Source organism: Phoca vitulina, unplaced genomic scaffold (genome assembly GCF_004348235.1).
Source record: "Phoca vitulina isolate PV1807 unplaced genomic scaffold, GSC_HSeal_1.0 scaffold1, whole genome shotgun sequence".
NCBI lineage: Eukaryota > Metazoa > Chordata > Mammalia > Carnivora > Phocidae > Phoca > Phoca vitulina.
In genome coordinates, this window is record NW_022589704.1 from 43,552,443 (window position 1) to 43,578,330 (window position 25,888).

Below are 25,888 nucleotides of genomic sequence, written 5' to 3' on the forward strand. Positions count from 1 at the left end.
GGCAATTTTAGAATAGGTTGTTGGTATAAGTGAACTTACCTATAAAGAGGAGGAACACAATTGGTAAGAAGCAAATGATTTAGCAGAAAAGAACTACACCATGGAAAACCCAAATCACCTGTCAAATACCTTGATTCTGTATTTGAGCAAAATATAAAAGGAGAAGAAAAAGTGCTTATGACATTCTAATTTCTTATGTAACCACAATTCATGGTATTGGCAGGACAAATTGGTGGTTATCTTATAATAAAACTGGTACTTTTTTTTTTCAAACACAGTATTCAAGATATAGTTATAACTGTGATCCATTCTGCAATTCCTTACAAAGTGTAGATTAGTTATGATGCCCTACTTTCCAGTTTTAACCCATCTATAATGTGGCTGAATACCCCCTGAAAGTCTCTCTAAACCACAATGAACATGAATTTTGCTCAGTAAACATTATTAAGATACCATGTATGTTAACCATAAACCTCAAGTGTTTGTAGACAGGGTGTCTGAAAGATATAAGGAGAATCAAAGTCTAAGGATTTATGAAGAGATGAGTGAACTTCTCCAGTCCAGATCCAATCTGGAAATTAGTCTTTATTCCAGAGACAACACAGGCTATGAGCCTCAAAGAAACGACCCACCGCAGGATTATCAAACAATGCTCAGATCTGAGAGACAAAAAAGCAATACCACACAAAGAGATCCCATTCTCAGCCAAATGAATTGGCAGCAAGCATTTACAAAGCCTCTACTGGAGAGACCTAAAACCTCCTCAAAAAGGAAAAACCACTAAATAAAAACAAAATACCCTGGATGAGGATTGTTTTTAGCAATCAGAAGTGGAGTATTTGCAGATAGACTGAAAATTCTATGCCACCTGTGTTACAAGCCTGCACACAAAGATGCACGCATTCCAATGCACAGAAAGTGTTGCTCAAGGGCCCAGTGGGAGATGAAGATAGACTAGCAACAAACTAAGATTCAGAAAACATTTTGAACAGGTTACAAACCACTTGGACAATTTCCTCAGCTACATCTGGCTGGAGTTTTTAGCAGTTCCTAATGAGACAGAATTGGTCATTTATACCAGATACTTGGAGCAGAGTCTATAGTCTGCCTCATGTATGATAAACAGTATATTTTCTGTTTGGTAAACAGTATATGGTCTCACCCCTAAATTGGGTTCCATTATTCCTAGATCATCCTTTTATAGTCTATATAAACTTGTGAGTAAAAAAGACTCCTTCAGATATTGTTACAGATGTCTTTCGAAACCAGGCAGACATCAGCTGCTAATAAGTCAAGATTTTGGAGCTTAATGTAAGCGTTTGAATGTAAGCAGTGCCCTCCTCCCCAAGAATGAAGCTTATTTCAGGCATAACCAGCAATTTATACTGATGACCTTAAGAAGATGAGGTTTCCTATAGTCATTAATTTTAAAAAAGGTAGGAAAAAATATATCCAAACTCTCTAGAAAATAATTAAAATATAAGGTTTAAGCCTTTAAAGAGTTAAATGTCAGTCTAGAAAACCCATGTTTTCTCATATCCATCTCCCTCTTCCCAACCAACCTCCATTAACGTTACAGTGGATGTCCTGCCAGGATTTCTCTGCCCCTGTCTAGCAGAGTAGGTTTTTATCATCACTATCTGCAATCTCCTGTCCTCTCTCCCTCTTCTTGTTCTCTCCGTGTCCTTTCCTGCCATCCTGTGTTCCATTCCCACGGCTCACTGGTTTGAAAGGATCATCGCTGGCATTTTTTAGAATTCCCACTCTAAGGAAGTGACCCAAGCCACCATCATGGTATGCTCTTCTCATGCCCCAGTGGTAGCAAAAGCAACCAGATAGAGGGAAGGAGATGTGGCCACAGTCAGTGACCTGAACAACATGTGGCAGGAGCTCCCACACCTCATGCTCAGACCAAGTACTTACCTAGAAGTGCCAGAGCTGATAACATACCTGTCCTGGACACAACTTTGGGCACTGGCATCTGTGACTGTAAGAGTCCATTCTTGAAAGGGATCATCCCTTCCAAGAAATGTCTCCAAATGTCTCTAGGAACAATTGGTCCTATCTCTTCCTGTTCTTCCGTTATACTATTAGCCTATTTGTTTCCATTAGACTACTTGTCACAGTCTACACCTTGCACACAGAAGATTGTGAGTTCCTGGGAAACTAGGAAGATGTCTTTATCTCTGTACTCAAAAGGAGCCTGCCTTGCTCAAGTGCTCAATGAACCTATAGTAACACAATTTCATGTAATCTTACGTAAATAAAATAGGACAGCAAAAAGAAGCACTGTTTCTCTTGCGGGATTGTAGGGTAGTTCTATTTTTAACTTTTTGAGGAAACTCCATACTATTTTCCACAGTGGCTGCACCAGTTTGCATTCCCACCAACAGTACGCAAGGGTTCCTTTTTCTCCACATCCTTACCAACATTTGTTGTTTCTTGAGCTTTTGATTTTAGTCATTCTGACAAGTGTGAGGTGATATCTCACTGTGGTTTTGATTTGCATTACTCTGATGATGAGTGATGTTGAGCATCTTTTCATGTGTCTGTTGGCCATCTGTATGTCTTCCTTGGACAAGTGTCTGATCATGTCTTCTGCCCGTTTCTTGATTGGATTATGTGATTTTTTGGTGTTGGACTGTATAAGTTCTTTATATATTTTGGATACTAACCCTTTATTGGATATGTCGTTTACAAATATCTTCTCCCATTCAGTATGTTGTCTTTTAGTTTTGTTGGTTGCTTCCTTTGCTGAGCAGTTATGTATTTTTTGATAGTCATATGACAATGGAGATATAAAAGGTGAAAAAACTGTCAAATTAGACATAGGAATGACAACCATAAAAAATCTGGGTTAAAACAATGAAAAATTAAAAGAATTCAGCTCTGAGGTTGTTTTGAAAGTATCTTTAAGTTCGTGTTCCACATTAAGGAAACCAAAACTGATAGAAATCATAGATTATACATTTGGTTTAACACCAATCAGCAAAATTGTTTTCAAAGAAAAAAGTCTGACCCTATATCAGAAGTTTATCAAATGCTTTTATATTTTTGTTTTAAAATATTTAAATTTTGAATATGTTACGTTTTATCATCTACCAATCACTAACTCCTTGATGCTGCCATCTAAAGCAAGCCAAAAATCACTACAGAATAGTGAGTATAGCATTCTAATATTTATGTCAGAGAAGGAGAGTTGCACATATGTGTATGCACTTACATGTGAAGAGAATATCTCTGGAAAGATACACTAAAACCTCATGACACTGACTGTCTCTAGGGAGGAGGACTGGGAAACTGTGTCTCAGTGGTGGGAGAGAGACTTTACTGGATATCTTTTATGAATTGAATTTTTTGAATTTTTGAATTTTTTCCCATGCATATATCTACTTTCTTAAAGAATGAATAGAGATCAGTCACTATGTTTCACGTAGCTATAAATAAGCACAGTAAATGATGTATGATGTTTGACCAATAGTTCTCCAACCTGAAGGGATCATTATCTGGTTCTCTATTTTGGCTTAAAAATAATATGACATCCTAGCTAGTATTCAATATTATTTCTATCTTTTGAACTTATTGTGAGATCAGGTGTGAGTAAACCATATAGACATACAAATAGTTAAGAAAAGCACATGAAATAATCAGCACTGCCATTATTGTATTCTTTCTAAACAAAGGAAATGGCAGTCTGTAGAGACAGTCTTAAGAAAAGTGCTTACTTGCTTCAAGGACCACTTGGTTCATCAGAAAGTATATGTAACACAATGGGAACCTTTGAATCAAAGCTTCTAATAGAAACAAGATTCCATTATAAAACATCTTTCCTGTAGCCTATTTGGCACAGTGCTCCGCCCAGCTCTCTGTCCTCCGGTCTTGTATGCTCCGTGTAGGGTAAGGTCAGTTTCATGTAATGTTGGCTGGATTGGATCCCCAGTGCTTGGCACACAGCAGGCACCCAATCAATATTCATCAACTAGAGGGGAAATATGAATACTTTAAATAGAACATCACTCAACAAATATTTATTGAATACACTTGTGCTAAGTGCCAAGGCTATGGTGGTGAACAAGATATGAACTATGCATGTATTATGCTTATAATTGTGTGTGTGTGTATACGTATACATATATGTATGTATACGTATACACACACTTGGTTCATCAGAATATGTGTTTTATATATATATATATATATATATATATAAGGGATAGGTATATGAAAGAATGAATTAGCCTATAAAAAAGACCTAGAATTAGGATGATTAAGAAAATGGATGCCCATATTTGGCACCATTTGTGATTAATGTTAATAGGCTATGGTTGAAGATACATATTTAGTCATTTATATGAACAAGCAATAGTTCCAATGAACAGCTGTCTGTGGTTTATTTGGGGCATCCTGAGGCATCAGGCAGTGGATCTTCAACACACGTGCACAAGCGGTAACAGGGTTCTTGGAAGGGTAAGAGGTGGCATCCATGCCACGAAGCTCAAAGAGTCAGTGGCACTCCCATATCAACCACAGCACAGCCAAGGGGATCACCAATAGAGACACCAGGCTGCTAAGCTTCTACCATTAAGCAAGTGTAGCTGGCTTATGCTCTGTCCTTGTACAACAGAGCATAAGAACCGTATTGTATGTCAGAAGAGTGAATGGAGGAAAAAGACTATTCACTTACCTATGGGTTTTTTTTTTATGTTAGAAAAAGAAAAGGTGAAAGTGAAGTCTGAGCCTCTGTTGGTCTTAAGTCATTCTTTATTTTGTTGCCTTCAAATACTTCCTCTCCCAATGATTGTTAAGCTAAGAGTCTAATTATGAAAGCCATCAGTCGGGTCACTGTGCTGGTTCCTGGCCATATTTACATCTCTGTATTGTTCCTTTAGTTATTCTGTCTACTTTTTCTTAGGTTGTGTATATCTCCAGGTAGAAAAATAAGGATGTTCAAAACAAAATAGAACCTTCATTAATGGAACCCAACTACTTGGAAAGCACAATATGCTGTTTTATTATAGTTTCCATTTGAGTAACAATCAAATGACCAAACACACACATATGCACACACCCCATATAAATTTTTGTTTAAAAATTTTCCATGAGATGACCTGACGTATATATAAAATACAAATTCTGTCATTTCCAGACAACAGCCACTGACATTTGGTATAGCCATTAATTTGAAAAAGGCCTCAAGAGTTTTAGTTGACCTTAAGCTAAATTTGAGAGAATTAAACAAGTTCATCAAAATTCAGGCTGAAGGAGTATCATGACCAAACCAAAAGGAGATAATAGTCTCACTGTTCTTGGCTTTGGCCAGACCACAGCAGGAAGTGGTAACAATTAAGAGATCACTGGCAAAAAAGAAAGGAGTCAGAATCAGGAGGGGAAAGAACAATAGGGAGTCTGGGATAAGATGCTCTGTGGAAAATGTATGAGAGAACTGGAGAGGCAAAGCTATAGGAGGGGACATTCAAACGTATAAAGGCCATTTCTGTTGAAGAGGGAATGGGCTGTGTTAACCACTTGCAAGCAGTCAGTACAACAAAAATTGTTTTAGCTGCAAGCAGAAACTAAGAGAATACAGCATTCTCTCTTTTCATCTAGACTTGATCCTGGACCTGCCTGGGACCTCCAGCTCAGGCCTGAGAAGCCTACCCTATAGGAGACAGAGCTGGGAGATGAAGAAACTCAGGTTCTGATTGCATCATTGGAGCCCTCGTTAAAGCTACACCTACAGCCATTTGCTAGACTTCTCAGTTAGACAATACATTCCCTGTTTAGCTTAAGCCACTCTGAGTTTTCTGCCTCCTCAAGTGAAAGAGTCCTAAGTGACACAAGATCTTGGCTACCCTGGGAGGTAGCAAGTTCCACATCACTAGAAGCGGCCAAAGGCTAAGTAACCATCTGCCAAGATTAGGGGGAAAGAAACCTAAACTGGGATCAAGCTAGGCCTATGTGACAGTATTAGTTTGCTAGTTCTACCATAACAAATACCTCAGACTGGGGAACTTAAATAGCAGGATTGATTTTCTCACAATTCTGGAGTCTAGAAGTCTGAGATCAAAGTATCAGCGGGATTCGTTTCTCCTGAGGCCCCTCTCCTTGCCTTGTAGACGGCCATCTTTTCCCTGTGTCCTCCTCACCTGGTCTTTCCTGTGTGTGTGTCTGTGGCCCAGTCTCCTTGTCTCATAAGGACCCCAGTCTACCCTAACGACTTCAGCCTAACTTAACTACTTCTTTAAAGATCCTATCTCCAAATGCAGTCACATTCTGAGGTGCTGGGGGTTAGGACGTCAACATATGCATTTTGGGGGGACACAATTCAGGCCACAATAATGACCTCCAAGGATACCAACAATTCCAACAAAATTCAGTGAAGAATGCCAGTGTTTTACTCAAGAGCTCTCTAGTCCATGGACCAGAAATAAAATGTGTGACAGCAGTGGTAGTTTCCCTGGGCTTCTAAAGTCAGAGTGAGGCTGCACCCTTAGAGAAGCATTGTTCGCAGTTTGTACAGCCCCATCTGACTATATTTATTCATTTATGTTATCTAGGCGATTGCTCTTTACTTTTCCAGCGGTTGAGGTAAAGTGCAGGGCTTGGCCGTACAGTGCTAGTTAGCGCGTCCGTACAGCGGGCAGCGCGGTGGGGCGTCGGCTGCGCCCCGGCTGAGGCGGTGGAGTCCGCGGCACGGACATCCTGCAGGAAGACTTTTCTCAGGAATGCTCAGAACGGGCCTGCTTATACTGTAGGGGTTCTGAAAAGATCAAATAAACATGTAGAGAAAAACTGCACAATACTGTGCAGACGTGTCAACTACCATTGAATAAAATGCAAGTATTTCAGCAAGGGCAGCCAAGTCTTTTACGGATTCTTTCTGAGCCAGTCCATGAAGAAATGTCAAGGTTTAGGATTCTAACTTCCATTCAAGTCAACTGGCTTTCCAGAAAGAAAATCCTCTCTGTAGTTCCCAGCGACTGCCATCATAAATCATATCGCCTACCTCTGACTAGACGGTCTGTCGGTCTGTCGTCAGGACATGGCCTGGATGAATTTGCATGAATGGCTTTGTGCACATTTCTGACTTATCAGCAAAAGCCATTTGGATTCGGAATCTGCAGGGGTGGGGGGTGGGGAGGGAGCACTGAGGTTTGCTCTGTGGTTTTTCACATACTAAAACCAACCACAGTAGAAAGTTAGATCATAGAGTCCGATCTCAAAGAAGCCACGGCATCAAGTCTAACCCTCTTATAGAGACAAGGAAACAGAGATCCAGAGAGGCAGAACAGGGCCACAAAATCGGTCGGCCAGTGCAAGGCCAAAGTCCCTGCCCCCTTGCCTGACGTCTCTTTTGGTAGATAAGAACAATGTGCTGTGTTCCTGCATGAAGTCAGGCCTGGACAAGGGCCTGAGAAGTGCCTCTGCATTGGCCGGGCAGCAACAGGGCCTGGTGGTGTCAGCGCGGTCATGCGTCTGCTAACAGCTGTACACTTGGATCAGGGAAGTTGGATGTATGTTTGAGTTGGCTTTAGAAGACGGTTAACATTTTAAACTTTGATGAATCATTGGGAGGAATGGCATAAGAGGAAAGCAGTAAAGCAAATGCCAGTCAACAGCTGTCCTGTAATATCCTGGATCACAAAAGAAAAGTTGACTGAGAAGCAAAATTTTGTTCTGACATAAAATGGGCCAAAAGCCCATTTCTGCCAAGGTAGCCTGAGAAAACTCAAGTGTCAGTGTTGAGGGAGGACACAAGTTGAGCCAGGATTTCTGCCCCCAAGCAGGCAGACTTTGAAGTCAAATAACCAGAAACTGGCTATCTGGCTTGGGCTGGGTAAGGAACAGAAACTAGGGAGGGGCACCCCCCCCCACACACACACACCCCTAACAGGTTTGTGAGAGGAGAGCAAAGACGGGGCTGTCTTAAGAGTCTCCATCTTGGGTCGGTCTCACCACAGACACAAGCTGCGTTCATCAACACTGTGGGTCTCTAGAGGGGCCTGGGAAATCTCTGAGACGGGCTCAGCCCACCAGGGGGTTGAAAGGAGCCCTGATCTTTTCCATTCCTTGATCCCTGAAGTAGCTCCACAGAAGCCACTGTGAGGAGTCAACTACCCTAGCAACACTGGTTTTGAGTCATCACCCACTCTTTCTCTCTTTCTGGAACTTTCACTGGCTTTCAGACTTAATTCAATATAATCCCAACTCACAATGCTAAACACCTTCCCTGAAGGGAAAATTAGGTTATGGGTTTTTTAAGAAAGGAAAAAATGTTGCAAAAACAATTACAGTATACTCCTATCCCAAACTTATTAATACATTTTTATGACTAGAAATTTTGTTCTATTCTTTTATAAAATAGGGAACTCTAACTGAATATTAGATTTTGTTCAAACCCACTCATTTCTGTGACATTAAGGAAAAAAGGAGCATCAACCTCAGTGGCCTTGAGACCTCTGCTTGCTGCAGGCCCCTCACCATGCCTAAGACCTCATACTAATATTTCTATAATGTTCTCCAGTTCTTTAGCACTTGCCCCACTTAGTATCTCATTTATTCCTGCCAGTAATCTTCTGAAATAGAAAGGGCAAGAGTTATCATGAGTCCTACTTTATAGCTGAAGAAATCAAGGCCCTGAAAGGTTAGCTAAGTTGCCAGGATCACAAAGCTAAACAAATCGCAGAACCAAGACTCAAACTCGAGGTCTTCTGTCAAATCCCACACCCTTCCCATAGTCAGCAGAGCTCCTCCACCCTGATCATAAGGCTTTGAGGCAAAGTGAAGGAAATCTGAAAGGTGTTCTTTTTCATACACACACAAAAATTAATGACCATTCTACCTTAAAAATCTTGTTTCACAAAAATTTGCTGTGATATTCTACCCGTATTGGAAACGTATTAGATTCCTAACAAAATCTCATCGATAGAACTAAGAATAACTTAATATTAATAACTTAGTAGTAATGAAAGAGTATTAGTAATTAATAGTAACTTGATTAAGAGTAATGAAGTAATAATGAAACCAGTCTTCATCTACTTTGATGGATGCCAACATTATTATCTGATACACTGAAAAGTGTTTGGGATCTATAAGCCAGAGACCCTGGCTAGATCTTACTCTACCACTCAGCAGGGTAAACCTTGGGCAAATCATAGCAAATCTGTTCCTTCCTAGGCATGCACAGTGGTTCTGCCCACCCAACCAACATATATGCTACCAGGAATGAGTACCCATGCAAAACGTTAAGTCTGTCACCGCCTGACTCACTCCCACAATCATCCCAATGTTAAGCCACAGGGCCCTCCTCCTACTCTACTCTCCTCTGACTCTTAGAATCTTTGGGAATCCCAGCCCTCTATACGCACCTAAGGCTCTCCTTGCTCTATCTGTTAGGATACATGTCTTAGTCACCACAGGCTACCATAACAAAATACTACAAAATGGGTGGCTTAAACAACAGAAATTTATTTTCTAACAGTTCTGGAAGCTGGAAGTCTGAGAACAGGGTGCCAGCACTGTCGGATTCTGGTGAGGACTCTTCCTGGCTTACAGAAGGCCACCTTCTCACTGTGTCTTGCCATGGCTGAGAGAAAAAGCCAGAGCAAGCTCGCTGGTGTCTCTTTTTATAAGGGCACTCACCCTCATGATTTCATATAACCTTAGTCACTTCCTAAAGGCCCCATCTCCAAATACCATCACACTGGGGGTTAGGGCTCCAACACATGGATTTCAGGGGGACATAATTCAGTCCACAGCAACAGGCTTCTTGTTCTTAATACCAACGCTCTCTGACACAATTAGGAACATAGCCTGGGGCTCCATGAACCCCGGCTGCAGGTTTTCAGGTGCTCCACCCCAGACCCCCAGGGAGTCAACATGGTCTTTCCACCAATGGAGGATATCCGGCTCTCATCAAGCCACTGTAAAATGAATATAACAAAACTTAACTGTTTTGTAAGGTGGATGTAACAATAAAAATATTTATGAAAACTATAAGTTGTGAAGCCTATAATATTATTTCCCTTTATTTTTATTGGTGATCTAGAAATTAGAAATGGAAAGAGTGATTTTCTGATTTAACCTAATTAGGAAATAGAATAAAATGGTTCCCTTTAAAAGATACAAGAATCTTCTCTGTGGAATAATGTATATTCCAGCTATCAGCATTCTTGAGGGAAGGCAATAAAAAAATAATCCTACACTCAGACATGTATATTAAAAAATAATAATTGATTTGTTTGCCAGTCTTGGTTTGCTTCCTTAGTTTACATTGCACTTATCAATCAACTTATCAATTTTCTGTGCAACTTATCAATTGCACAGAAAATCACACCGAAGCCATTAGGCTATTTTGGGCATCAAATTCCCTCCAGTAGTGTGTTTCTCCAGTCCCATAGAAATGCAGGGGCCACCATGCCTAAGGGTGAATGGAGGTTCATCCTAGGATGAAGGTCTTGAATTATGAGTGATTAACATCAAGAGAACATTAGGGATATATTTATCAAGACTTCGTGTTCTGACTTTAGGATATAATTTTCATCCCCATCTTAGAAGCACTGAACTTGTCTCTTTTCAATAGTCCTGTTCTGTGTCACTGCTTCCAGAGGTAACAACGAACATAACATGTTCCATGTTTGGGGTGGATGATTTTCTAAAATGGATTTACTAGCTGGAGGGAAGGGAGGGAAGTAGAGGAGGAAGATGGTTACAGAAAACTTCAAATCATGGGATGGAGCTAGCTTTCCTACATATATGTCAATGTTTCCCAAAAGACATCTCCAGCCTCATCCTCTCCTCCAAGATCTAGACTTATAAATACAACTTCCCAATGGGCATCTCCACTGTCTCATAAGATTTCTGTAAGTTCCATACTCCAGAATCCTCTTCCCCCTCCCCGAGATCCTTCCCTTGGTGAGTGGCACCACCACCTATCTGGTATCCAGTTCATAAAATAACTTTTCCCTTGCTGCATCTATACAAAGTCCTGCCCCAAAGAACTCTCACTTTTATTTGCTTTACTCTTTTCCCATTTCCAGTGTCTTAGGTGCCTATGTTAACATTTCTGTATCACCCAATATTTTTGTTTGTTTTATGGTCTTCCATGCTATGTGAACCCCATGAGAGAGGTGCCTTGTTTATCTTGCTCAACGCTGTATCTTAGAAGAGAACCTGGTCTTTAATAAAGACTTCCTTTAAGAAAACACTGAGTGAACATAATATTTAATTGTGAATTAACTCCATATGATACACAGTCATCATTAGAAACATTAGTTTTTGCCACTTATATTCAGTGTGAGTTTTATATTACTCTCATCCTCACACTACTTGAAGGCAGCTAATCTGGAGAAATAAGAATTTTATTGGGGGGGGGATGAAAGGAATAATTTGAGAGAATGGGGCATTTTAGAGGAATGGAGATCTTACCAGGAAGATATGGGAGATTGCTTGAGACAGGCGAAAAAGCTGTACTGGACACTGGTCATTCAGAATAGAAAAAGGGAAGACTAAGAGGTGAGATCGGGTTGCATCAAGGGACAAAATACTTGCCGCCCTACACCTGTGCCCATGAATCTATAAAGTAGCTAAGATCAAAAATAATTAAATAAATAAAGTAGCTGAGATCATGAGCTTTGGAGTCTGAGTGGCTTGGGTTTGAATCTTACCTCTGCTATTTACTAGCTGTGTCACCATGGGCAATTTGTGTAACCACTCTGAACCCCTCCTCTCTACTCAGAAGGCCGTTAAAAGGGTTAAATGAGGGCTTGGAGGTAAAGCATTTAGTACAAGCCTTTATAAGCACTCTTCTGGAGTAAGCCCTCAAATGACAGCATACCAGCTATTATTTTTTTATATCATCCTGTAGTTATATTTTTTGTTAAGGTTGGAGATTTTTAAATTTTAAATTTTTATTTTTTGTTTATCCTCTAGATTGTATGGCTATTCTGAAATTTTGAAGTTGCTAAAAAAAACAAACAAAAACAAAACCAAAACCCGAACCCTTCATCTGGATTGGTGGAAAGCACTAAATCAACAAAGGTAGTGTATAATTACCAGCTTATGACTCAGGAAGAAAATGACTCAATTTCTCTATAATTCAGAGAATGAAGTAAAATGGGCCCCTTCTAAACTAGAGCAAGGTAAATAATGATGATAAATTCACCACCCATGTGGGCATTTAAAAACAAAACAAAACAAAACAAAACATAAAAGCAGAAATCTGTTCACATCACCCCTTGCTCAGGCTCACCAATGGCTCCCACTTCTCTTAGACGTGTAACATGCTCTCTCTTAATGTGGCCCTCAAGGCCTGCAGTATCTGCCCACCTGGCTGACTTCCTGTTATTCCTCATTCTCACCTCATGCCCTTCATACTTGTGGTTTCCTCTGTGCCACAAGTCTTCGCTGGGTGGCTTCTATTCAGGACTCTGCTCAAATGTCACTTCTTCAGAGAAAGCCTCGCAGCCTGCCCAAGCTAAAACAGTCACCTCTCCTCAGTCACTCTGTGAATCCTCGTTCTGCATTATTTTTGCCAAATGTCACTCATCATTATTGGAAATAAAATAATCTGTTTACTGCTTATTGTCTACCCCAACAGCTTATTAGTCCCATGGAGAGCCTCTGTTATATCCCCAGGGTCTAGAAAAAGCGCCTGGCACCTAGTGTGTGCCTAACAAATACTTATTGAAGGAGTCAATTAAAATTCTATAAACATTCTTCAATATAAGGATAATTATATTGGATTCACTACAAGTAGACAAGCTTTCAGCTATTTTCCAATAGAAAATCCAAAAAAAAAATTCTGCAATACATATATCCAGCACCAAGAATGGAAAATTATGAATATTTTTCCATATTTCCTTAAAAAAATAAAGTATTACAGATAAAGTGGAGGTTCTCCTTGTCCTCTTTGTCCCCCCTTCCAGTCCTCTCTTTTCTACATCCTGTCCAGAAAACAAGGGCTAATATGGATTTGAAATGTATTTTTTCCTCTCCAAATGTAAACGTCTTTCTATACATATAGGTGTACCCATAAAAATGTGTTATAAGTTTTTTTTTTTTTTTAAGATTTTACTTATTTATTTGAGAGAGAGCACATGAGAGAGGTTAGGGTCAGAGGGACAAGCAGACTCCCTGCTGAACAGGGAGCCCGATGCGGGACTCGATCCAGGGACTCCAGGATCATGACCTGAGCCGAAGGCAGTCGCTTTTAATATGCATTGTTAAAATGTGCATAAATGTACCAAGCTATGTCTCATTCTGAAACTTGCTTTTTTGTCCATTCAACATATTTTTAAGAGCTTTCCATGTTGACATATTGATCTAGTCCATTCCTTTTAACTTCTGCATAATCTTCCATCTTATGACTATACTATATTGAACATAGTCATTCTCCAATTGATGGATATTTAGACTGTTTCTCTTTTCCACTGTTAGAAAGCTGCATAGGCAAGTAAACATCCATGTACATGTCTTTCTGCATGTGTGTAAGTTTTTCCAGATAGGTGTATACCTTACAATGCAATTTTCAGGCCATGGGAAATGTCTGACTTGAGCGTACCCTGCACTGCAGCATCGTCTCCACGGTGTTGGCTAGGTAATGAGTTTGTAGGAGCTGTCTTTACTCTTGCTGGCGCACGCCCTGACAATCATCACATCAGCCTGAAGGTGAAGGGGACTGGCTGTAACCACACGTTACAGCTTATATGGAGTGAGTTCTGCTCTTTCACTCAGTGCCTCAGTCAACCAAAGGTAAAAGAGAAAACAAACCAAATATGACATCAATAAATAAAAGCCCTGGATTCACTTATACTACCTTGCAATAATGGTCTTTTGTTCTGAACTATGAATGGCTCAATTAACAGTAATGCTGTTATTAACAAGTCAGCTTGGTAGCTATAATATGGTCACATATTTCTTTCCAATTAGATTCTCAAAAGTAGAAGAATTTATGATCAAGAGTTGAAAGGGAGTAATTTGGTTTTTATAGTCCCTTGAAAAGAACAACTTTGTAAAGAATTACTCCCAGATTACTCTCTTTCAACTCTTGATCATAAATTCTTCTAACTTTTGAGAATCTACAGCTTACAGTTTTTTAAATAATGAGAATCTATATTTGCTTGAAATAGCTCTAAAAGGCTTTTCCTATAAAAATGGATATCAATGTCTTTGAAGGTAAAGTGGGAAAGGAATAGAAAAAATAGAAATCTATCACATATAAATAATGACAGCAACAATTATAACCATTCTGTATGCCAGCTATTTACAGCTCTAAAAAATGGCACTAAGGAGTCTATAAATAATCTACAGTCATCATAAAGTAGGGGAAGAAAAACTCAATTTGACCAAGATGTTTTTGAGAAGAATGTTAGTTTTGAAAATCACAAACATTTACACTTTGCAACCTTAATGATATGTACATTTATGATACTGTATTAAGCTCCTCTGTTTTTATCACCTTCAGTGGCCCTTGTAGCGACATAATACATCCAAAGATTTACAAAGTAGTAATAATTTTTAAAAATCAACTGAACTCCTAACATACACCATTCACTGTGCTAAGCAGATGCCATGTTTTAGCTCATTTGTCTTCATTTAAAACCCCCAAAACTAAGAGGTAGGTACTAATAGTATTCCTATTTGCAGATGACAAAACAGAGATGCAAAAACTTATATAACTTGTCCAAGGCCACACAGTTCCAAATGGCAAAGCCAGGCTCTGAACCAGGCAATGTGACTCCAAGCCCGTGCTCGTAACCGCTATGGAGCACTGCCTTTCATGAATAAGGGCAGGAAGAAACCTTCCCCTTGAGAAAGCAGCATTTCCTTTCTCTACTTTTCTTTCTTTCCCTTTCTGCTCCTTACATTCCTTCTCCCTTTATTTTTCTCTTTCCCCTGTTTATGTCTTAGGTCCACTTTATAAACACTCATAGAGGGTGTCTGGCTCAGGTGATGACATTGGAGGGGAGCTCAGGAAGTCATTTCCTCCTCAAGTAAGATGTGGAAAAAGGTTACAGTAAATACCATACCACACACTTCCCCCAACACAAAACATTCTTGAGCCTGAGAATACCTACTTTAAGCAATAAAGCATAGACCAACATTTCAATAAGATCAGAAATTTGGAATACAATCTTGGAGACAACCATAATTGATTTTCCTCGGCCCATTTCTCTTCTTTGACCACAAAATTTCCTTGTTGATCTTATCCGTGTTCACAGTTTGAACTGTCCCAGATCGGTATCCCTTGGGAATACAGTTTAAGCCTCAAGCTTGTAGTAGTCAACTATCTGTTACACATTCACATCCAGATATTCCAATTTCAAACTAAATAAACCCAATACTGAATTCAGATCACACTCCCCCAAATCTGTATCTCCCCTTCCTGAATTTCCTATTGGTTTTAGTGGAACACCCAAACTGGAAACATGGGGATCTCTACCTCATTTCCCACATCCAAACCATTCTGTCAATTTTACCTCCCAAATCCATCCCTTCCCTCCATTTCTGTTGGTGCTGCTATAGCTCAGGCCTTATATCACTTCTCCCTGTATTACCTCTTCCTGTATCACCTCTCCCTTGGACTATTTTAAGAACCTTCTCAGTGGGTTCCCTACTTCAAAGTTACCCACTGCATTGCAAGTAAGTGCAAATCTATGGTCCTCCCCTGCTCTGAGCCTTGCAAAGGTTCCCTAATGCCTCCAGGGTGAAGTTCATGTTCCTGATCCCAGCACCCACCTGGCACTCAAACTGCCAGTCCTCTTAGCGCTAGTCCCTGCATCCCATGAACCGGGCATTCTCTAAGCCTAAATAATTGTTCAGCTAAACTGAACAAACATGCAGGGATTTGATCTTTATTGACTGATTTTTAGAGAGAGAGCGCACTAGTGCATGGGGGTGCGGGAGGAGCAGAGGGAGAGGGACAGATTGATCTTTAAATAAGAGTTAACATTTGCTTCTTTAGAGAATGTATTACATAATTTCAAATTTACTGTGAAAATTAAGTCTTCAAAAATTTTATTATGGTAAAAGTCGTTTTTTTAAAAAAGAAATAAGACTCTTTGCAGTGCCCGGGTGGCTCAATCAGTTAAGCATCTGACCCTTGATTTCGGCTCAGGTCATGATCTTGGGGTTGTATGATCGAGCCCCATGTCCGGCTCCGCGCTGGGTGTGAAGCCTGTTTAGGATTCTCTCTCTCCCTCTGCCCCTCCCTCCTCCCCTGAAAAAAAAAGAAAAAAGACTACTCCTTTAAGAAATGAGAAGAGAAAAAAACTGCTTCAGGTCCACGTTCTTTTTGCATTTTCATCCCGAGCTGCGGGAGGAGCTGAGGAGTCCAGTCCGGTGAGAGAACTGAGGCAGCCTCTGCAGGTCCCGGGGGGAGGCTGTCGGGAACGGGCCCGTCGGCAGGGCTCAGGGCCACCACAGCGGTGGGCCACAGGACGTAGGGCGGCTCTCGGGTGCTGCCTGACAGGCGCGAGGTCTCCAGAGCCTGAGAGGCTGGGGAGCGGGGTGGAGACTGGAGAGGAGCGGGCTGCACAGAGAGAGCCTCAGTGGCTGAGCACGGATCTGCCTCTGAGAAAGGGCCCGAGGCCGGGAAAGATTAGAGGGAAGGTCACCAAAACTCACAGGAGACACTGCCTGAGCTAAAAAAAAAAAAAAAAAAGAGAGAGAGAGAGAAGGAAATGCCCTGAATGTTTTCCCTTCCTCCGTCCCTCAGGTCCTCCCCTTGTGCCTCTCACCAGCTTGGTGGTTATCAACCTTGGTCGCACAGTGCAATCAGCTGGGGAACTTTCAAAAAGGTGAATGCCTCGGTCCGCCCTGGAGAGTCCTCCGCGGGAGGTCTGAGTGCAGCCTGAGCAGCAGGAGTCCTACCAGCGGGCCTGCTCAGTCCGCCGGCTGAGAACTACTGCAGGGCCCGGGCCCAGGCAGCAGCCCGGAGAGCAGGTCTAGGGGAAAGCTGCCTGCAGAAATCAGCACCCTGCCATGCTCGGTGCGTACAGGATCTGAGGGCCGGCAGATCTAGGATCAGCTGATATGGCACGAAGCCATGGTAAGAGCAAGGGAGAGGAGAAGAAGCAAAATGTAGGTAAAGGAACAAGATTTCTCCAAATCCTTCCTTCAGTGGCAGGCTCAAATTCCCCCTTCTCTGTGAAGCCTTCCCTGAACATCCCAACAGCAGAGTTTCTTCCTTCTTATAATGCTGATTGCCGTTCCTCCAGTGGCAAAATGTCACGTCCCACCTCCCGCGTGTCCTCAGCGGGTAGCCCAGTGTCTTGTCCTCAGTTCTTGGTCTTCCCACACCAGGAAAACCTGTTTTCCTCCTCTTGCTATTTGGGTCACATATTTCCTTCTTTCCCAAGCTGATAGCTAGCTCACTGGGATATCTCACTACTATTAAGTAGAAATTAATGGCTAAAAATGGTTAATCTATTACCCCTTCCAGATAACATTTGCATAGCAAAACTGGCCTTGAGTTCAAGATGGTGATGGGTATTAAAGAGGGCACCACGTACTGAATGGAGCCCTGGGTGTTATACGTAAACAATGAATCGTGGAACACTACATCAAAAACTAATGATGTAATGTGTGGTGATTAACATAACATAATAAAATTTAAAAAAAAAAGAATTTTAGGGCAAAGTCAAGTTGATTGAGTAGATTTTTGTGTCCCTTAAAATAAATAAATTTCAATCAAATAACATAGGTGATGGCCTAATATTGGACAATAATGATTTACAAATTTACAAATGATTAATTGTAATGCATTTTGATCACAACTCTACTCATAGCTGTTAAAACATTCAGCAGGATAAATATACCCTTAAGATACATTTACATTTCTAGTTAAAGAAGTCTAGTTATCATCTCTACATAAATTAGCCTATATATTTGCTATAAATTCCAAAGTCTTGTGATTCCACATCAAAAGAAATTTACCTTTCTGAGTGGAAATATTAAGAATTATCCTACTTGCCTGAGAAAGCTACTTTCCAGAGAAGGACAAAATCCAAGATCAAAACCAGAAATCATTTACTGTGTGTGTGTGTGTGTGTTTAGACTGATAGCTTATTTCCTGAAAAACTGGGCCCCAACTGTCTAACTATTAAAATAATAAGTACTTCAAAATTGGACATGCTGTTTTAAAAAACTGTTTTCTGGTATGAATTTTTCTTCATTATGAATCCATATAGAAAAGTTGTGGCAAACCCACTTCTGACCACATTAAGATATTCACAATTTTTATGGCAGTACTAACTCCTGAAAACAAACTCCCAATAAGACAGTCACAGAATACTGAAAAAACATACATGCATACATAAGAGCCACAGACAGATCCCTCCTTATGATCCTATAAGGAAAACATAAAAGACTATCAATCATGGAAAGAAAATTTCTCTTTGTCAGCTATTTAAAGTATGATAGTCTTCTAGTGAGAGGTTTAGAGCTGTCATCAGCACGCTTTCAAACCCCCAAATCTCAACCACCACCACCTGACTGGGCTCCCAAATTCTTACCAAAAGAAACATCTGTTTTGCTTGAATAGTGGGCATAATCACAATCCAGCTAATAGAATCTTTTAAAAGTAGTTAAGATAATATGTTTAATGGACAGAATTAAAATCCAGAAGAGATAAATGACCACAAATTGATGGAATCCCAGTAGACTCTTGGGACAGCAGTGTGACCACAAGTGCCTTTTTCTTCCATCACATCATTAAATAAGAAAAGGAAGATGTTTTCTGTACATAAAACCAGAAAATTAGAGTGAGCTGTAGGGTTTTTTTTTTTTTTTTTTTAAGATTTAATTTATTTGAGAGAGAGATCACGAGCAAGGGGAAGGGGTACAGGGAGAGGAAGAAGGAGCCTCCCTTGCTGAGCTGGCAGCCCAACGAGGGGCCTTGATCCCAGGACATTGAGATCATGACCTGAGCCAAAGGCAGATGCCTAACCAACTGAGCCACCCAGGAGCCCCTGAGCTATAGGTTTTTAAGTAATGAGTAACTAATAATGCTCAGGGAAAACAAACGAACAAAACAAGTATAAGCTTCATGTACTTAACAAAATTAATAGTAAAACTGCTAGGATTTTATATGAAAACATACACCTCAGACAAAAGGCAAAGACAGAAAAGGAACTTCTTAGCACGTGAGAAGAGCCTAACAATTTCTTTGAAAATAGAACGCATACTCACACTCTGTACAGAGTCAATATTCAATTAATGCTGGTGACCGATTAAACCATGACATCTAGGAACTCTGCTCACTTGTAAGACCTAACTGAGTACCTTTCTGGGAATAAATGACTGTGTTTAAGGATGTTTATTTGAGGGGCACCTGGGTGGCTCAGTCGGTTAAGCATCTGCCTTCAGTTCAGGTCATGATCCCGGGGTCCTGGGACCAAGTCCCGTTCTCCCTCTGCCTGCCGCTCCCCCTGCTTGTGCGCGCTCTCTCTCCCTCTCTGACGAATAAATAAAATATTAAAAAAAAAAAGATGCTTAGTTGAGGAGAGAAGCCCCTCATACACTCAAGCTTAAGAGAAGTGTCTAAATGCATCATGGTCAATCCACAAACCTCGGAGAATGTAAACATGACCTGGACAAAGTTAAAGGACATTCCAAGTCCTTAATATTACAAGACTCTTTTCAAACTGGTCCCACTGAATGTGCCTTGGGGACCCTGTGGGTCTGGGAACCATCTACACAATGCTTGACTTTGTTTAGTGACAACAAAGGGGTCAAAGATTTGAGAAACAAAAGCAGCAGGACACAGCCTCCCAAAGCAAAACCAACCAAACAAGAAAAAAATATTCACAACTGTTTGGAGAAAAGAATGATTCTAGGCTGAAGCTTTAAATTAAATCAAATTATTTAAGTTATTAATTAATTAAAATCTTCAGTTAAGAGGAAAGGAAAAAAGATCACTGTTTCTTAAATCTTGTCAGTATCTATTTCTCCTTTTTAATTTCTCAGAGACAGACTTAACAATTACCACATACAAACACAACATGGTTGCTTTTTTTCAGTTACAGCAATTTCAAATTTTAGGGAGAGATATGCCATGCTTTTCTCTGAGGTAAGAATGCTTAAGTGTAGCTGGCTCTACATTTTAGAGCCAACAACAGAGCAGGAAGCCTTATAAAAAGCAAGGTACTGTTCAGTCAACTTCAGACAAACATTAATGGTGAGAAACATTATATAAGAAACACTAGGCATTTATATATATTTTTTGACTAAAAAGATTTCATGGGAAATTTAGGTAAAAGGAAGATTTTTAAATGTCTCATGTCTTCATGGCAGACAAAGATGCAGAGATGGATGTAATAATCAGGAAAAAATCATATAAGAATCTCCTCCATGTAATATCATGGATCAGTGATTATGGTGGGTTACAGCCTCATTAAATATAATGGACATCCTCATCAACCACATATTCAAGCTCCATCTGTGTCAACGAGTGGCTGAGAATAACTGAAGGCTGAAAGAACCTAATCCACTTTATCCACTTAAACCCTCCCTCACAAATGCCTGGGACCAGTGGACCCTTTAAAGTCCACAGAATAATCTAGTCACTAAATTTGTGCTCCTGGTACCTGAAAACATTTACTGCAAGAGCCTCTTAGCATACAGACAGGAAGCAGCATTTTTTGTTTGTTTTAGATAATCCAAGTAGGTTCATTACTTCCTTCCTTTTGTTCCTATTTTAAGGAGGAAGAGCAACAGAAAGCCCCATTCCCATTCCAACCCCACCCCCAGTACAAATTACAATTTCCTTATATGTGCTAAAAGGAGCTGTAAATTATAAAAAGATGAGACTCATTTGCTGAGGGGGCAGCAAAAGTAAGCATGTTCTTACCTGATGTGGCCAATCAATTCAATAAGCTTGTGACTGAAAAAATAAGCTGTCAGCTCAGACACATGACTCAGGACTGAACAGACCCCAAAGAGGGTTGTAGTTCCATTCAGGTCTTCCAAATGCCAGTAGAGAAAGGTGAACACAAAGCCGTATCCAAAACCCATAAACCACGCTACGAACAACACAGAGCCGTACTGCACACTGCAGAGCAGCCTGATTAAGTCCCAAAAGCTGAAAGCCTGTGAGTGGCTCGTGGTGGTTGGTGTCTCCTCAGAGGACTCCGTGGAGCTGTTCCTCTCCACTTGAGGGATCTCCACCTCTTTTCCTTTATCTTCATTGTTTTTGAAATGGTTGTAGCGGAACCGGAACTGAGTGGCGACAATCAAAGCCATGGTCATGAGAACTCCGAAGACGATGAAGACGATCTGGTAATTCCGATACTCAGGGGGTTTACACCCCTTTCCATCGATGAGCACTTCTATGTGAGTGTAGTCAATTCCGATGCCCACAGACAGCATCGCCAGGCCCCAGCCCAGGGAGCCCCACATGCGCTGCAATCCATAGCGATCTCTGTGTTTTCCCAGATACTGGAGTGTTACTGTGTCCACAATGGTGACAGAAGAGGCACTGAAAAATTCTCCTATTATGACGACTACCAAGATCACCAAGAATATAGCCTCCACTTCTTGTTGATCGTAAACAAGAGTGACTTGATCAGAAGGTAAAGATTTGGTGGTAGTGACAATAGCAGTGGTTGTCTCTCTGGTTACGTTTCCCGGGAAGGCAGGGGTTGCTGTGCTTGGACTCAAGGTAAAGTCCATAATATGGTCAGTAATTTCGTCTGTCTGCGGTTGCAGAGTGGGCATACTGGTCTTGTTTGGAGCTGTCGAAAAGATAACAGTTTCTGTGACATTGGGCCCCGTTTCTACAATCACCGGCCAGGTGGAAGGGAGCAGGCTCCTTTTCTCACGCATTCTTGGTGATGTGGTAATGGAAGAGTTGGTTGGCAGGACAGTTAACAGGTGACTTGAATTAGTGGGACGAGATGTTGGGGGAATCTTTGGTACACATCTCAAGGTAGCAGGTTTGACAAATCCGATGCCCAGGTTGAATAAAACCCAACACAAAAGAGAAAAGAGGAGGACGATTTTGCCTTTTTTAAAGCGATCTGCAACTACACCCCAAAAGGGGGCACTGCAGAATTCAATGAAGTATCGGATACCTACTAGCAATCCACTCTGGCTGGGTGACATTCCCAGCTGTTTATAATACACAGGCAAAAGTGGGTAAAGAGAGCCATATGCAGAGTAGAAGAAAAAATAGAAGACCTTGGATATCAGAAGATCATTGTTTATTTTGACACAATGTTTCTCTATCCAGTCTATTTCCTCCTCAGGAATAGCTGTTGTTTCTGTGGAGGTGGGCGTTTCATTGGAAGGTGGTTCGGGTTCCCTGGAAATACCATTAAAGGGATCAGCAAGCACATACTTTCTCTTCTGTTCCTCTTCATCATCAGTTAAGATGGCGACTTTATCATCTGACGCCATGGCTTACCACCACCATCAGAAAGTTTATGACCTTCAGAATCTTGATTGTTGATCTGTAAAGTAAAATTTAAAAGGTGGCTTAGTATGAAAATAACATTTAAACCTAGAGTTTCATCTTGCAAGAAGCTAAGGAGTTTCAAACAAAAATAGTAATGAGAGAGAATGAGAGAATTCTCCCGTTTATCACTTGCAGCCATACAATACTAAAAAAGGAAAACAGCTTTCAAAGAATCAAATACTCTTTATGGCCACTGACTGACTAATTACATGTTCTAATGGCAGGGTTATATAGCTCAGGTTCATTCTCAAATCTTTTCATTGATTCCTGGTGAAAATTTACAAATGATAGGGATTATGTCTAAACCAAATATAGAGAATTGAAAATAGTATTTACACTTTCTTGGTTTTACTTTTCAAACAAATCCACTGCATGTTTGAAGTGTAGAATTTTTAGAAAATAAAGGTAGCTAAAACTTCAGTTTCTATAGAAAAACAGAAATAAGCTTTTAACCACAACCACGGATGTGATGAGAAAGAGGGAGTCAACTGCACATTTGCAACTGGAGTTGGTCACTACAGCCACGACAAAGATAGCCCGGTAAGGAAATAGCCTTTATGTTGTATATATTCCAGACATTTCTCTAGGTGTGCTTTTATGGATTAAAGTTTAAGAAAACGTCAGGAAAAAAAAAAAAACCCAGATACCATTTATTGAGTGCTTACTCTGTGCCAGGCAAACTTAAACATCTTTAAAAGTGTTAATTCATATTTATCACAATATCCCTATTATCTTTTCTGTGTTACAGAAAAGAAAAATGAGGCATGGTGAGCTTCAATAACTCAGAAGTGTCAGAGTGAGAGTCCAAACCCTAATATCATGGCTTTAAGCCGTACACTCTAACTGCCAAATGCTACATTCTGGATAATAAAATGTGATTAAACCTTTTTATGAGACAGGATGTTTCATATGAAAGATAAACAATATGTCAATGGCATAAATTTATAGGAACTACCACATTCCATCAGAATTTCCCTTTCTTCCATTATACAGATAATTAAAGAGTCCAAAGGTCTTGCTTACATCAAGATTTCTCAAGCTGCAATCAATATATTCTGATGTAGGAGGTATATACATTAAATACATAGTAATTCTTTTCACCTTCTATACCAGAGAGGAATAACTTCACTTGCTACCCCTTGGAATAGATCTTGCTCTCCCCTTTTCCCAAAATGAAGACTAAGTTGCTGAAAATCTTCCAGAATCAGGCTTGCAAACATTTAAAAAAGAGCTGCTAGGCAGACAGTGGAAACACAATGTAATGAGACCTGTGTAATAAGTCAGTTGATCTTCTACCCTCATCCCCAAGCCAGGTGTCAATGTAGCTGTAAGTTTTTACAATGTTCATGTATTTCTTATTTTTAGGTTTAAGCAATTTTTTTATTTGAGGTAAAATTCACACAACATAAAATTAACCATTTTAAGTAAACAATTCAGTGGAATTTAGTGCATTCACAATGTTGTGCAACCCCCAACTCTATCTAGTTCCCAAGTCATGTTTTCCTTAGCGTGAAAGGAAAATCTGTTTTCCCCACAAAACTTCAAGGAAAAGCAAAATCCTATCTTTTGCTGTCCAGCTGATTTTTCTCAATGTTCCATACTTATGTTTCTTTCATCATTAGTGCCTTCACCTAGCCAAATCAGCAGCTCCAATTCCATCTCATCACCTAAAGAGAATAATAATTCTCCTTTGGACTTATTTTCTAAATTAATTTCATTTCTGAGCTCAAATTTATTTATTTATTTTTTTTAAAGATTTTATTTATTTATTTGACAGAGAGAGAGATAGCAAGAGCAGAAACACAAGCAGGGAGAGCGGGAGAGGGAGAAGCAGGCTTCCTGCCGAGCAGGGAGCCCGATGTGGGACTCGATCCCAGGACCCTGGGATCATGACCTGAGCTGAAGGCAGACGCTTAACGACTGAGCCACCCAGGTGCCCTCTGAGCTCAAATTTAAAAGAAATATTTGTTTTTAAAGGGTATAAAAGTTGTATGACACTTCTGGGTGAAGATGGCAGATTGAGCACATCTGACTTCCATCCCTGTGCTCTACTAAAATGATCACACGCGTGTGCGCACACACACACACACATTTTTAAAGTCATAATCCAAGCTAGGAGAATTAAAAAGCCCATAAACGGAGCAATAAAATGAGATTCTGGAAGCCAGAATATAATTAGACAATTGGTAAATAACTTAGTAGATCTTAGAAAACTGAAACCTTGGTTGACAGTGAGGAAAGCCAGTAATAGAATTTATTACTCAGAATCCTTCAAAGAAGTCTCACGAGTTGGCCATATTAGGTTGAAGTGCAAATAAGTGTGTGTGTGTGGGTGTGTGTGTGTAGAGGTGGGGAGGGGAGGCTGCTGCTAATGGAGTTGACTGAAAGTCTGAACTCCAACGAAAAACACTCAATCCCCTTCTCTACTCCACATAGCTAACCAGACAACTAGAGGTTTTTCCCCTGTGGAGAGAATAAAACAGAGGTTCTGCTGTCGTACAGAAACAGCTGGAGCTGAGAGTAGGGGTACCAGACTGAAAACAGGGCATTAAGTGCACATATACATACTGATTCCAAGCCTTAGCCCTAACCCCAAACCCCCATCCAACTTCCCTCACAAGGTTTCCAGAGGCTGGCAAGGTTATCATCCTCCAGGCAGGGAACTGGAAGGTTCTTCTCTGAGGATCCTGACACTGAAGCCTCCCCCACTAAACAACCCACCAAATCACTCTACATGGAAGTTCAGAGTCATCAAGCCCTGCCACTAAATATGAGCAGTCATCCAGAATTGTAAGACATTTGAAGAAAGTACCTTACATGAAAGAACCAAAACAAACAGAAAAAAAAATCAACATGGAGAAAATAGAAGCTATGTGAGGAGGAAAATATTTCCTAAATATATTAATTTCAGAAATAGGAAAAGAAATGCAACTATGAAACAAAAATAATACATATTTTTCAAGAAGGAGGAGGATGAAGGGGAATAAAAGGAATGCTTGAATGAAAAAGTTATGGAAATTTTTTGTGGAAAAAAGAGCATAAATGATAAGGGATGATGTAAAAAAAATTTAAGGCAACTACTTAGAAAAAAGAACAACAACAACAATAAACAGATCCTCTACTTCACATGATACACAAAAATCAATTCCAGATGGATTGTAAACACAGAAAAAGATCTTGAAGATCTTAGGATAGAAAACTATTAAATAGGATATAAAAGTGCTAAGCATTAAGGAAGAAAAAATAAATTGGACTACATTAAAATTAAAAACTTCTTTTCATAAAAAGGCAACATTAAAGATGGAAATGTCAAGCCAAAGAGTAAAATAAGGTATTCTGGTGAGGATGAATATTATATATATATCTGACAAAAGAATGTATCCAGATATATAGAGAATTCTTAAAAATCTATAGAAAGATGTCAGGTAATCT

At 40.1% G+C, this 25,888-nt stretch overlaps 1 protein-coding gene across 4 annotated transcripts in view; it reads right to left on the reverse strand.

The window, feature by feature from the left end:
- MFSD6 (major facilitator superfamily domain containing 6) overlaps positions 1-25,888 on the reverse strand; it is a 69,696-nt gene that overhangs the window by 23,011 nt on the left and 20,797 nt on the right. For all 4 annotated transcript variants that reach the window (XM_032406096.1, XM_032406097.1, XM_032406095.1 and 1 more), the window contains exon 2: positions 20,852-22,451. In XM_032406096.1, coding sequence (XP_032261987.1) covers positions 20,852-22,398 — 1,547 coding nt within the window. In that variant the 5' untranslated portion in view covers positions 22,399-22,451. The remainder of the gene's footprint in view (positions 1-20,851; positions 22,452-25,888) is intronic.